The sequence below is a fragment of the Aythya fuligula genome, chromosome 12 (assembly GCF_009819795.1).
Source record: "Aythya fuligula isolate bAytFul2 chromosome 12, bAytFul2.pri, whole genome shotgun sequence".
In the NCBI taxonomy this organism is placed as follows: Eukaryota; Metazoa; Chordata; class Aves; order Anseriformes; family Anatidae; genus Aythya; species Aythya fuligula.
This window is the reverse complement of record NC_045570.1, coordinates 16,304,781-16,319,101: the sequence shown is the minus strand read 5'-3', so window position 1 is coordinate 16,319,101 and position 14,321 is coordinate 16,304,781. Positions and strand designations below refer to the sequence as shown.

The following is a 14,321-nucleotide window of genomic DNA, read 5'->3' as shown; positions in this document are numbered from 1 at the left end:
TATTTTGCTAGCGTGTTTTTAGGAAGATACTTGATGCCTGAATTGCAGCAGTTGTAAGATGCAAGTATGAAGACCAGGCAAAGACAGCTCTACCTCCCAAATCCAGTAGCATTTTCTAGGTTGCCAGTAGGGCAGAAAACGGGAAGCTGAGTGATATAATTTATGCTGACTTTTGAAAAGTTTTTGGCAGGGCGATTCACAAGAAGCTGTTAAGGAAATGAGTGCTATCATGGGCTATGGAAAGTGGCGAATAGAAATAAATAATTGGAACAAATGGTTACTTTTCATCATGTCAAATGTTTAGGAATTGGCTGCCCCTAGGACCTGCAGAAGGATTAGTTTACTTCTTGTATGTATTAATGAAGTGGGAAGAAAAGTATGAGAGGAAAATTTGAAGAGAATACCAAATAAGTAGAGTAAAAATGAGGTAAGATTTTGAAGAGCTTCATTGAGTCATAACAAAAAGGTGAACTGGCAACAGTAAAGCAGATTAAGTGCATAATGAAAGGAATCATACATATAGCTGTGTTCTAAATTAACTGCAACCAGCAAGAAAAATAATTAAGAGCGACTGTGTATCGCTCAATGTAAAGCTTTATGCAGTGAGTAACAGCGGAAAAAATCATACGTAAAAGACTGTGTTGCCACAATATCAGTAAGCAGGAGGAAATCATTTGGAAAGGCTCCTGCTGGTTTTAAAAGGTATTAAAAAAACAACACCAAAACCAACGTACACCAAAAGTAAAGGTCAAAAATACCCCAAACCTAACAAAATGAAACAAAACAAAACAAGAAATACAATCAAACAATCAAGAAATTGATCAAATTAAATATGGATGCAAGGAACTTTCTGCCACAAAGCATCATCAAGGCTGTAAGTTTGGTAGGATGAAAAAAGATTGTACATATATAGGTAATGAGAAGCTACACAATTGCATTAAACTGCACGGTATTTTGTAGATAACATAAATTTATCTTCTCTGAGACCTTATTCTTTGAGAACTAAGCCAGTCAGTAACTAAGGCAGTCAGTAACTAGAGGGATTAGGAAGAAATTTTTCCTGTAGGCAAGTTGCCTTGTTCACTTCAAGGCTGTTTGTACCTTCCAGTAACGTCAGTAATGCATCCTGCAAGTTCTGGTGTTGCTAGTCACTGCCAAACACGAGGCTCTGGGAGGTCTGAGTATTCCCCAGCACTGACTACATTAATCCTTACGAACCTGAATGTTACCCAGACATACTTACCAGGATAGTGATAGTATCGAAAAACGAAGTCTCAGCATTATACATACCTCGGCTGTCATTCCTACTACATGCCTTGTCAGCATGGCCCCATCAGGGCTTCCTACTGCCAAGACCTGCAACAAAGCCCACACTGCTTCGTGCCACTCCGTGGGAAACAGAAAGAGAGAAGCCAACTGACAAAAAAATGCCATAGTGTATTGGGAAAGGGGTGTGAAACTTGGTTATGTGCCTCTCACCACATCCCTTGCGTAGCATGACAATGATTTTTTCCATGAGTGGGCTCTTTGCTTGCAGTTTCTGCAGTTCCCCCCCCTCAAGAGACGGTAGCTGTGTAAATCACATACCAATTCCGTTCACAACAGGTGTGTCGTTACTGACTTCCAACACGCTGGGCAAGTTTTGTTCTCCTTCGTGATCATTTATATCCATGTTTTGCTGTTGTGAGCCATTCCCAAAATGTCTAGAATCTTTTTCATGACTGCCATCTCCATTCTGCAGACCATTATGTGGCTTTTTCAGTGGCATGATCTGTAAACCGCTGGGAGTAGTTCGGTAAGTTACAGTTTTAGCAGCCCTGTCATTAGCAGCTGCTGGCTTTGCTGCGTATCCTCTTTTCTGTTTTTGAAGAGAGGGATTAATTCTCTTCCTTTTGTGTGCTGACCCTTTGGCCTTCCCAGATTCAGAAGGTCTATGTGATATTTTCTCAACAGATGACCCTCGGCTTTCCCGTAAAAACTTTGGAGTGCTGGCCTGTTTCCCATGTCGCGATCGCTTTTCTCTAGTAACGTGTAGTCCATTGAACTCATCAATAAATTCCTCACAGTGTAGGAGATGATGTTCAGGTTCCCAGGTGTCTTCGTTGCTTCCGTAGCCTTTCCACCTGATGAGATATTCCCATTTGCCCTTCTTGTTCTTCCTTTTGTCTACAATCCTCTCCACCTAAAAAAAAGAAAGAAAATCACAAAAAGTATCATATTAGAAAGAAAAGCAGCTTGGTCATGAGAAACGTGTTCTTCATTTGCAGCTAGGAAGGCCTCCTTGACATTGTAACGCAGCTTTAGTATTCATGAGATTCAGCTCCTACAACACGGTGCCTAAAATACGAAACGACTCCGACACTGAAAGTCTACCCAGGCTAGCCAAAAGGCAGCAACCTATTTTCCTGATTAAAGCTTATCTTCATTTCATAGGATGCAGTCCAACACTATATTCCCGTTGGATCCTACACAGACCACGCTGCGTGCTGATGAGGGCCTAATTGCTGTGTATGTATCTGCACGACAGAACGGCTGGGGATCGGAGTTACACGTTTCTGGTCGACAAAGAATTGCCAGGAACGGACCTGGCAACACATGAGAGGGATTCAGTAGCCCCAGTGGTACTTTGACAGCAAGGCCATTTTCCCTTCTAAAAATATTGAGACATGAAACGCCTGATCAGACCTGAGCTGGGAACCTGCAAGAGCCAAAATGTGAAAAAACAAGAGACCTGGAAGATCAGTACTGAAGGCATGATTTCTTCAAAAATCTGTTTGTAAAACGAGCCTGCTGCTGCTCCATTCCTCAGCTACCTCTTGTCTGAAAGAGCTGGATAAAGTGTCTTTTGCTCTGCTGTCAGCTCTTCAGCATTCTCCTGAATTCACACATGGATTAGGTACCTGTAAATGCCTTCTTGGTGTCTTGAAGCTATCCTGATCAGAGAACCAATTAGAACAAATTACACTTTTTTACACACAAAAATTATGGCCATTACTGCCATCTGAATGCGAATTAACAGCACCGTGCTGTTGTGGACAGCTGACTGTGCAACTGGGGAAGTCTTTGAGCTTGCACTGGCAAGGTCTCAGCTAGAGGGAGAGTGCATATGAGAACCCACATTAGTGATCTATATTGGCTTGTGAGTGAAACTCAAAGAGAATTATTTGTTTTTGAGGAGAGGGGAAATGTAACAACAATCCTAAGTGAGTTAGAGATGGATGTGCAAAGGTAGAAGCAAATAATTCTGTGTGGATTGGACAGCAAGTCATGGGTTTGAACGGCATCAGGAGACACATAGACAACTCATTAGGAAAATCTTTGTGATGGTAAGAATAATTAAGCACTAGGTAGATAACTTCAGGAAGGTATAGAGGGTTTTAGAAGAAACAACTTTTGTCAGACCAACACCTGCCATGAGTAGAAACTGTTGGAAAATGGAGTATGGTGAGAAAACCTTTTGTGGTCTCTCCCAGGTTTTATTTTCTGATTAATTTTTTAACTTCTTGGAAATGTGGCTTAAGAGGAATAAAGATGTGACTAGTGAAAAAAAAATCACTATTGTTAAACAAAAGCACCATTGTTAATTTAGAAGAAATAAATAAATGGATAGCTAATGTAAGAGTTTTCACAGCTCATCAAAGAAAAATGTCTCATGTAAAGAACAACAGTGGAATCTGTACGGAGAATTTAACCTTGGAGAAGGGCAATCACAGCCGTGCAAGTAATTGTTCTTTTTAAGTCCCCTGTTAGAGCAAACCAATGGATTAATTCTGTCTGTTCACTGGCTGGAACTGTACATTCATAGAAATCTTGGTGGGCTCCCCTAAGGCGTCTGAATGTAATTAGCAACTAAACATTATACTTCCATCTCAATTCATCTACCTGGGAACTGTGCTAAGATATCTGGGTCTGAGTCATTGTGGCCAGCTTCCCTCCATCTCCAGGGCACTCAGCTGCAGCATCCCAACCAGCTCATCCCTGTGCTCTGTCTTATCAAATATCTGCACAGAACCACTGAAGAAGCAAAGCAAGGAATCATCTGTGCTCTGAATTTAGCACAGTCCCCTTCAGGATTGCTCAGTGTGGCAAAACAATTAACTGGAGCTCAGTCTAGGAAGTTTGAGATCATTTGTGTGAAAAGAGGAAAAGTACTCACAGAAAAATGAACTGCCTTCTTGTGTCCTCATTTTGGGACGTGTGGCTTTCAATTGTCAAACTAATAGACTTACTCTGATCTTGTGGACTTCACAGGGAGCAGCTGTCCAAATTATCCCTGGCTTTGAAATACTTCTCATCCTCCTGTCTGGGACCAGCCGGTAAGACTACATCAACCTGCGGAACCCCGGAGTGGCCTGTGGTTGTCTGCGGATTTGTTACTTTAATTACTGCAGCTCAGTATACCAAGGAGCAAAACATATATATAAATATATCCTGGGGAAAAAATTAAATTGCTGCTAAACTCAGTAGACCACAGCTATCATTAGTGCAGAGAATTTGGTTTAGCACTCTTCTGCTTGTATGAGCTACACAGTGCATGCGCTTCCCCCTTCTTTAATTGAGGATTTCAGGCTTGGAACACAAGCTCTGTGTCAGGTTGATGCTACCTCGGAGTATCTTTGGTATTTCTTTTGATGGATTGCTCCAGTTGTGTTGCCCTACTTGCTCACTGAAGGAAAAGCCTCAGAAAGGATGGACAAATAACTTGCCATTTTCAGAATCATGTACAAAACCCGGTTCTTCAACCTCACCTTTTTTCACTCCCACACAGATGTTTACATTTATCTATACTCTTTACCCATTTTCACATTGTTGCATCTCACAGGGAAAAAGTTCCTTGGAAATTTTATTTTATTTTTTATTGTGGAAAACACAAAATTATTTTGGTGATGAGACATTATGCATTTCAATTAAGAGGATAAAAGGAAAAAAAACACGAGTAGTCTTTGTTCCTGGAAACAAAATACTGGCAACGGAGAATGTGATTAACCAGTTCAAAACAAAACATCATGAGGGGACAATAGAAGTATTTATGAAATTGGGTCAAATTTAATAAATGGTTTCAGAAAAGATATTCAGAAAGCAAATATATTTGGGAAAGCCTAAGCATTTCATTATAGCATTTTCAGAACAAAGCTATCAGTGTTTCTCTTCAAATTTAACTAAACAAAACTAAGATGAAAAGGTTAAAGAGGCTTTAAGTAACCTAAAGACAAAATGTTTTGTTCTGATCAGCCCCATTTTCAGTTTATTGTTTTGCTGGGGAGAAAATGAAAAAAAAAAAAAAAGTGGGTTGATCCAAACTTGTTTGTTGTCAATGAGTTTTTTGGTTCAGCCATCAAAACCACTGGCTTGACTAATAATGCATAAAAAGTCTGAGTAGATATTTACATCGTCCTCATTACTGTCTCATTGTTCATTACTGAGTGCATTTGTGGGTAGCATCAAACATGCTTGACCTCTAAACATGGTCTCTTATCTCCCTCGCGGCTTTAAGTTCTCCATTGATTTTTATCCCCTTCAGAGTGCCACTGTGTTTTTTCACTGCATATAGTGAAATGCTTTAGCATGAGCATAAATATCAGTTTGTTACCCACACCTGGTACAGCCTGTCCCGTTTTTCTTCTATTCACAGTCCATGTTAATAAAGAACATCACTTTCTTGTATATTTGCTTTAACAGGTAGTATATAAAGTACTAGCCTTTCTGCATTCACTTCAGGTTACACAAGTTAGTATGACTTTTCTTAATGAGAAGTAATTCTGTGACAGCTAGTGATTAATAGAAATAATACTTTCATTCGTTTCCTAGAATAAACAATACACGGTCTTGGAATATGCAGAAAATACCTACAGCTTCCACGTCTGATTTTCCATTTCCCCTCTGTTCTGTCTTTAATGACAACTGAATAAAATCTTCTAAAAGTGACTTTGGTAGTTACAGTTTGCCAAATCCTTGAATTCACTATATTTGGTTTGGAAGAGTGAGTAAAGTCTAATAATATTAAAATGACCGTGGACAAAGTGTAACGGAGGGGTATCACAGATAGGAGAGTGCTAGAACTGACATAGCCCATTACTTGCCTGGACTCTGTCTCTCTCTCCATCTCTACTAATTCTGGGTATTTGGGGGAGCTGATATGTCACTGTATAATATGTTTAAAGAAAACAAATAGAATAATAGAATAATAGTATTTGTGCAAATGCATTTGCAACATACTCTTTAGCTTCTAAATAGTCTTAAACCTAACAGTATGCACAACTGCAGAAATTAGGATGAAAGTCAAAAATGAAATCTTTTTGTTAAAAAAAATGTACATTCTAAATTTACTGTGAAATTAAAAAAAATAATCCCAGACAAGTATGGTACAAATATGTGGAGCTTCATAAACTCAGGGATATGATCTGGTGATCAAGTGCACATGGTTTCCTTCTTCACAAAAGATTCAGGGTCAAAATCACTCATTTAACCACAGTGTTAGTGCCGACATCCAAAAAAAATCTAAGCCAAGTTAAAAAAGGGCAATTATCATTCAATTATTTCTATAGATACAATTGCAAAATCAGAGCACTATATACTCATCTCACAGTTCACAGCAGCTCTACAGAACATACAAAAAATCTTTACGCTCCCAAATAATCACCTTCTGGGAGATCAGTCAGCTTCCAGAAAGGTTTGGAAGACTGTGCATCTGCTCAGTGATTCCCAAAATACAAGTCATGGCTTCTTTGTCCATGCATATCTATGGAAACAACTTAAACTGTAATCTGTGATGCTCAGGTGGTCTCTTTGAGCATGTAGCACAGAGCAGCAGACTGATTTCATGACTCACTAGAAAAACTGCTTTTCATTACTCTAAATTACAGCCCTTGTACTGCTTTATGTATATATATTTTTTCTATGGAGATCCGTGTCCCGTGTTGTGCTTCAGGCTGTTGGAAGGGATGTAGATGTGTATTTGAAGAAGGTGCCAAGTAAAGAAAGGCAGTAAGACTTCTGCGAGAGATAAATGCCTCCTGATTCAGCAAGTTTGTTTTCTGAAAATTCATAACTGCTGTAACTATTGTTAGCTTTAATATTTTGCTTGCTTGGATTTGTGACTTGTGTCCCTCTTGTATTTTTATTTATTTTCTCAAAAAAAACCTGCTAATCAGAGCATTTGTTCAAGATGTAAGAAAAAGATGGGAGCATATCTTCTGAAAGGGTTGCTATCCACGTTAGTAAAATAATGCTGGAATGGATGCTGGGTCTCTCCTCAGCATCTGATCCACAGTTTAAAAACAGAGTAGATCCAATTAACGTGCCAGCTACAAATCCTCCCCAGTACTAAATTTGTGTAGTTACCTGGAAGGAAGTGGAAATGAAAGGGCAAGATAGTCACAAAATAAATAAAAGACATTCCCGATCTCAATTATTCACAGGCAAAACCTCAATTGACATCTTCCCAGGAAGACGTTGATGTCAAGAAGACACTGCTTTTTATTCTTTTCCCTTTTTCTCTTTGTAAGCATATGGATTTCTTCTCAGGATCAGAAGAGGTGTTTAACTTGCTAGTGGAATTCTACCAGTTCTGTATTTTCACTGGAAAATAACCTGTGAGCCTCATATTAAACTCAAGCCACTGCTTTAGGTATACATGTCCTCCAACACACGGACACGAAGGCTTAAGGCAGACGAAGCAAATGTTTAAAACCTGCTGCTCTTGTCTGGGTGTTGGATCTTTGCGTCCCAAGAGACATCAGTGCCATGCAGGCTGCCTGCTCCGCGCGTTGGTGTGCCGGTTATCTGGGAGAGCAGAGGGGCACCGCCAGCTGTTTTGCAGGGGTGAGGAGGCAATTTGAAATTACTGCCACAAGTACTCTTTGCACATTCCTAAGACTTTTCAAGACCCAGCATTTTGCCTGCCTAAGTCCAGTCTGTTGGTTACCTACCCTGGCATCCAGAGATTTTAAAGAAACTGAGACATAAGCCGAGCTCTGTGCTTCCACATGCAATGTGATTTCCTCTTTGTGCAAGGGTTCTTCTGGGACAAGAAGCTTGCCTTTAGTACCAGTTTAGATAAGACAAAGCCCTGGCTGATAGCCTGCAGAGAAACAACCAGCCACAGCTTCCATGCGGTCCCGTATCTCTAGTGGCTTTACATGGTTTTTCCTGGAAGCCCCACCTTTCTCTGAAATGCAGGCTCATTCAAACTGAAACTCTGCTCTGGCCTCTCAGTTGTTCATTTCTGGAAACTGCCCTGGTGCCACATCTCCAGCTCCGCACGCGGTCTGTTTGCCCCTTTGATCTCATTCGTCCCTCTGGCTCACTCTACTAACAGAGCCCATTGCCGTGCCCTTCCCCGCTCTGGTTTTGCTTGTTGCAGTTTCTCCTGGTTAGCCTTATCCCTCCCCGTCTCTTAAAGCTGTTCTCCCCTGCCATGTAACTTTAAGGATATGATCTAAATCATTTTTTTATTATCATATTGAAGTGTATGTGCATAAAAAGTACCTGTGGTGGATGTGCCAGAATCATAGTGGGTGTTTGAGCAGGTAGGTGCAACAACGCACCCAAGGACCTTCCACTGGAACAAAGGGACTTTTGTATGGACCTGTACTCTCCCTTGAGAAAGGACTGGAAAAGGAAAATTAAAAAATGATGCAGGGACCGGGAAGGGACTTCCTGATCAGCATGTGTAGTCCCTGTCATTGCAGGCAGTTACATCATATAAACCCTTTCATGCTGCACACATTAATGATGCCAAAAAAATTTCTGCCCTGGGCTTATTATTGATAGGTTGCAGAGCAAACAGCCGGCAGTTCTGCGATGTAATCATTTTGTAAAATACACTGAAAGTTTCCATCTGGAAAACAAACCAGCTTTCTAAGGTGCAAAGGTGTCCTAGAATAGTAGAAATGCTCTTTAGCAGTAGGCTAAGTAATCCTGACGATGCTCCTTACATGTAAGAAGGGCGATACTTCTCCCTCTGCAGTCCAGCTGTGCACCCATGTCACCAAAAGAACAGGTTGAGGTGGCAGACCTCTTCAGGTCTGTCCTCAGGAAACGGTTTAAATCCTTTACTTAGAAACAGTAATCAACACATTCAACGTGGAAATCCAAAGAGCATGGGGGTTTGTATTTGATTTAAAGCATAATGATGAATTTCATTTATCAAGTCATCATTTTCTTTTCTATAGTAAATCAGTTCATGATTGTTTTTCAGTGTTTGCATTTCTTAAGGAAAGGAAAGCAAGAAGCAGGGCATACCAAATGTCCTTTACGTTAGAAATTAAAGTCAGTTCTTCCAGAATGAATCCAAGTTATATCTAGAAGAGTTGATTATGATAAAGAACGCTTACTTTTATTTCAGTAGTAAAGTGCAGCTGGTGATTTTTACTATAACACTCAATTTGTTTTGCTCATTATAGTGCACACTTTAAATTTGGAAATAACAGATATTTTCCTGGTGTGTAGACCAACTAAGGAAAAAAATAGATGTTCTTCCTATTTACTACCACAAGTGAGATAGATGTGGATGAAGTTTGCTTGAAGCAAAACTGTTCTTGTAAAGTCTATTGCTGTGGCAAGCACAGATGACTAAAAGATGAATGAGAAATTTAAATGCAAGATGACAAAATATTTTGCTAAGCTCTACAAAGAGCTGGTGGTTTTGGACACCCGTGTGGCTCTGAGCTTTCTACACTGTGGACTATGTCCTGGGCTGTTCCTCTGCTGAGTTCAGTGGGGTTCTCCAGTTTTATACCATCTCAGAGTACGTGTGTGGGGAAGGTGTGTGTTTGTCAGAGATGAGTTCAGAACAAGCAAAACCTAGTAAGGACCTGATTCTGCCAACGCTTTCTTTAAGGGATATCAGCAGGATTATTTCCAATTTACTTAGGTGCACATACAATCAAAGTAGGAATCCCTGGGACTTAAACCATGAGATTTTTTAAATTTTTATTTAAAAAGCAGTTTATAGGAACAGGGAGAGGACGTGAAGAGACTCTAAGCAAACCAGTGTTTGTATGAACATATCACAGTTCTTTCAGTAAAACTGGCTGGAATGTGTTAAAGATACTCATGTTTCTAAAGAGATACAGAACTGTGCATGCAGTAGGTGAAAATAAAACAAAGGCTATCTAGACTATCACTAACACTAGAGCTTTTCACCAACACTAAACAACACTAAATATGTTCAGAAATTCAGGAATTGTTAATTTATGTAAAAGATGAACCTGAAATCATTAGATTGAATTAGTGCTGTCTGTCTTCTTTTATATTCATTTTCATTTCATTATCCTGTTACCTTGCTCAGTTCTAGCTTATTTTAGTGTTCTGTTGTACCGTTCACGCACTCTTTTTCTCCACCATATGGACTTCATTCAAACTCAACTCAAGGCCAGGACTTCAGCTCAGCACGCTTACATGCATCCCAAAGCTTAGCCAGAAGTGAAGATCCCCCCCCCCCCCACAAAAAAATACAAAGGTTCAGCTATAATACACTATAAATAAATATTTGAACTACTCTGCTGTACTACCACTCGGTGACTCATTGCTTTACAAATGCCACTGGTACAACTGTCATAAAATAAACCACATGTTCTTGTGTGGTAGGTAGAAAATATTTTCTTATCCCTTTTACAGAAAAGTGGTAGACTTGAGCACGAAGAAGCGAAGCCTGGTTTTTGAGGAGCTGTTCGCCACTCGCTGGTTTCCATAGGTGCTGGGGACTCAGGATTTCAGTGTGAGCAGACTTCAGCTGCTCAGAGAGGCTTTATCAACCTCATGCAGTGACATCTGGGAAGAGTTGTCCAAGGGCAGCCTGCTGGCTTTGTAAAGCTTTTGTGCCGTGGGGGTGATGGGAGACACCAAGAGGGTGCAGCCTACTGGGGGACAGCAGGGCTCACAAGGTGACTGTGGCCAGCTACGTGTTCGTTGTACACCAGCCTCGCCTTGCTAAAGTACTGTAAGCACTGCAGAACTGAGCTCTACAGCGATCTTTGCAAGAGGACAATCTAACAGCTTTGTGGATATTTTTGAGGAACTTGCCCTGTATTGCAATGATATCTTGGGAAAAAGTAAAGCTCTGTGTTGAAAAACATGTCAAATGGACAATTAGAGCAGGCATCAGGAAGTTACGCCAAGATAAGGGATGTGGAATAGCAATTTTGGGGTACGATATGTAACGGGACAGAATACATTTTCTAGCTGCTGTACACAGGAAGACACAACTATCTTTGAAATGATCAATATAGATTTGACGGGCAGCAACCCAAACAATCCCCAGCCTACAGCTTGAATGTGAGTGAGGATGGTGTTCCCTCCATCGTGACTGAGACAAGAGGGAGAGCAAAATGAAGAACTCTGTCCATGTTGTATCAACGGCTGGGCAGGGACGAGAAGACGTCAGAAAGATAAATCATATATCCACTTCGTGCTTTCTATCCAAACCAGAATAGGAGGCAACTGGCTTGGAGCATCCATACAGCAAAGGCAGTGACAGTCACATTTGTGAACAATACCACACAGGGAGAGGCTTTGGAAGGAAAAGGCTAAAAATAGATAACTTTGTACAATATATGAGAAGGTTGAGGGGCGATCCTCTGAGTGAAAAGCTGAAGTAGCAGTTTGTAAAGTACTGGGATAATGAGAGAAGCAAAGTCATAAAATACAAAGGTATCTTGCAGAATTCAGTAGAATGCATCGTTTTCCTGGTTACACAAATGAAGGTAATGTGATGGCAGAATACAGAAGTGAGCCAAAAAGAAAGGTAGAGCACAAGGAGGAATAAAGAAACATGCTTTAGGCAACTGTAATGCCATGCTAGGAGCTCAGAATTTTACAAGTATCCAGGATACCAGCACAACATCATGGAAGGATGGCACATACAGGTTCAAAAATTGGCTGTGGAACAGTAATTATCAAAAAGGAAGAATAATACACCATTGTCCCCTCAGAAATAGCATTCAGATGAGTAGGGTCAGCAGACCAAACTGTAACCTCAATTATTACTTTGGTTTTCAGTGCAGATTGAATTCGTGTTCCAGATCTGGGTTGTGCCCAGCATAAAACCCCCTTAGTGCTGGTGCCTGGAAGGAACGAGCTCTTACGGGTTGTCATATAGGCAGTTAGGAAAGCTGTCAGCATTCCTCAGACTGACGCATTTAAAAACATCTGAGTGCACCTAGTTAGAAATCTGCGTTTAAAAAATGGGGATGGAGCTCTAAAAGTGCAGATGTAAAGGAATAAAAGGGTTTGAGTAACTGGACGGACTCAGTGAGTCTATCTCAGTAATTGACCCAAGCCACGGTGATGTTAAGTGCCCCCATTCCTCTTGGTGGCAGGGCTGCAGCCCCACGTTGGCCATACGTCCAGGGGTTGTGGCAGACTGGGATCCTGCCCTCCTTCCTGAGAGATCCCAAGCAGCAACACTGGGGTTTCTCTGGCAGAGGCACAGATCCTGTTGGCTCACTGTAGGGTACTGCAGAGGCATGGGCCACCTCTTGATGCTGACGGCTACCATCTCTTTCTGTTGGTAGGTCATACGGATGTCTCAAGCGGCTGGGGAAAAATGGGTGAAGCTGAGGAACCATTTAGAAATGTCTGTGCTTGAAGCAGTATCGAATATGTAAGTAGTGAATATATTAGTGGGGAAATTTTCCATCCACTTGTTAGTCAGATTCCTAACTTGGGGGCTGTCGTAATGCCTCAGCTGCTCCTGGATGCATTTACAGCAATGGTGAGGCAAAGGGCTTTGTTCCCTGGGCCTCTGCAGAATGGGGCACTACATGTTTATAAATGTAGGGTTTTTAGATTTATTCCCTACATTCGTCTCACTGGGATTAGACTAGTATATGTTCTCTCCGTGGCACTATGCCAGTCACAGACTGAGGCTGTGAGGGCTGCAGCTGTCTGCTTATTATTAATTGAGAGTCAGTGCAGAGACCAACACACACGGGTTGGTGCTCCAACACCCATACTGTTTTCCACACAGTTTATGAATGGAAGTTTAAATTCACAATTTAGTATAAAAAACCTCTGGGTCACATTTAATACTAAGGTTCCACTTGCAAATGGCTTATGAAATTACAGAAAGGAGTTTTAACAAATACCTAATAAGTTGTTAGAGACTCTCATGAATCTTGCACCTAATTAATCTTCTAATGAGTCTGTGATAGTCTTGTAGTATTCTCACAGTCACCCCTAACACAAACCATACATATCATCCAATACTGGAACAGGTGTCCAGAGAGGCTGTGGAATATTCATCCTTGAAGATACTCAGATCTTGCCTGAACAAGCCCCCAAGTAACCTAATTAAGTTGGTGCTGCTTGCAGGAAGGGGGCTGAATCAGATGGCCTCCAAAAGTCCCTTCCAACCTACATTATTCCAAGACTCAGTGACACATAGTTTTTGCCAAAAATATTTACTAATTATTTACTAATTTATTAATTCTTCTCTACTTGGAAAAGCAGCTGAATTTGGGAAACTGAGTTCTGTTCAGTCTGTAGAAATGGGCGCATGAACTGACTCAGTTACACTGAGTTTAGATTTACCAGGCTGCTGGAAGGGAGTTTCCCATAAGCAGCTCTGAACTTCCTCCTTTCCTTGACCTGACAGCATCAGGGATTGTTGACTCGCAGGTCATACAGCAAGAGCAGTCTGCTCTCTGAGATGTACGAGGGAGAGATGGGTTGGAGGACCAAGGTCAGCTTGATCACAAGGTTAAATGTAATTTCTTAGTCATTAAATGGACATTCTTTAACACTGAGATACATCGTGAAGTCAATATCCCCATTTAAGGTCACACCTGTGCATTTTCACTGTTTGTACGAGCATCCACTATTTATGGTATGAGCAGGACAAGAAAATGTGTGGTAAATTGGGGTGTGAACAAACAATACGTGGCATGGTAGCAGCTACATATGAGCTCTTCATCCAGTGTGAAGGAAATAAAGCCAGCCTGAATTCAAGAGGGATACGTTGCTGTACTTTATCACAAAGATAGGAGGAATCATGCTAATAGAAATGTACTTGTAGTTCTCATACTTATCCAGGAGGTTTGTGCAGATACAGTAAGAGAACATAGCACAAAATGCTTAGGTGGGGCTTAAAAGCCTGGGCTTGTGTTTCAAGCCACCACCTCAACTGCTCACTTCATCTTTATTTGCTTTATCTGAAAAGAACACCTCCTCTGTAAAGTGATTTCAGGCCTGGTATTGAAAATGGGAAAGGTGCACTGAAATAATTTTTATGTACAGCAGTCTGAAAAATGAAAATTTTGATGAAGCAAATCTGTTTAAAATGGGAAAAAAGATTGTTTAACTTACACTGAATGTCTGCA

At 40.8% G+C, this 14,321-nt stretch overlaps 1 protein-coding gene across 1 annotated transcript in view; it reads right to left on the bottom strand.

Moving 5' to 3' along the window:
• Nucleotides 1–14,321, bottom strand: part of CDYL2 (chromodomain Y like 2) — a 56,822-nt gene that overhangs the window by 23,890 nt on the left and 18,611 nt on the right. Inside the window, exon 2 of the mRNA XM_032195656.1 lies at nucleotides 1,588–2,182. Coding sequence (XP_032051547.1) covers nucleotides 1,588–2,182 — 595 coding nt within the window. The remainder of the gene's footprint in view (nucleotides 1–1,587; nucleotides 2,183–14,321) is intronic.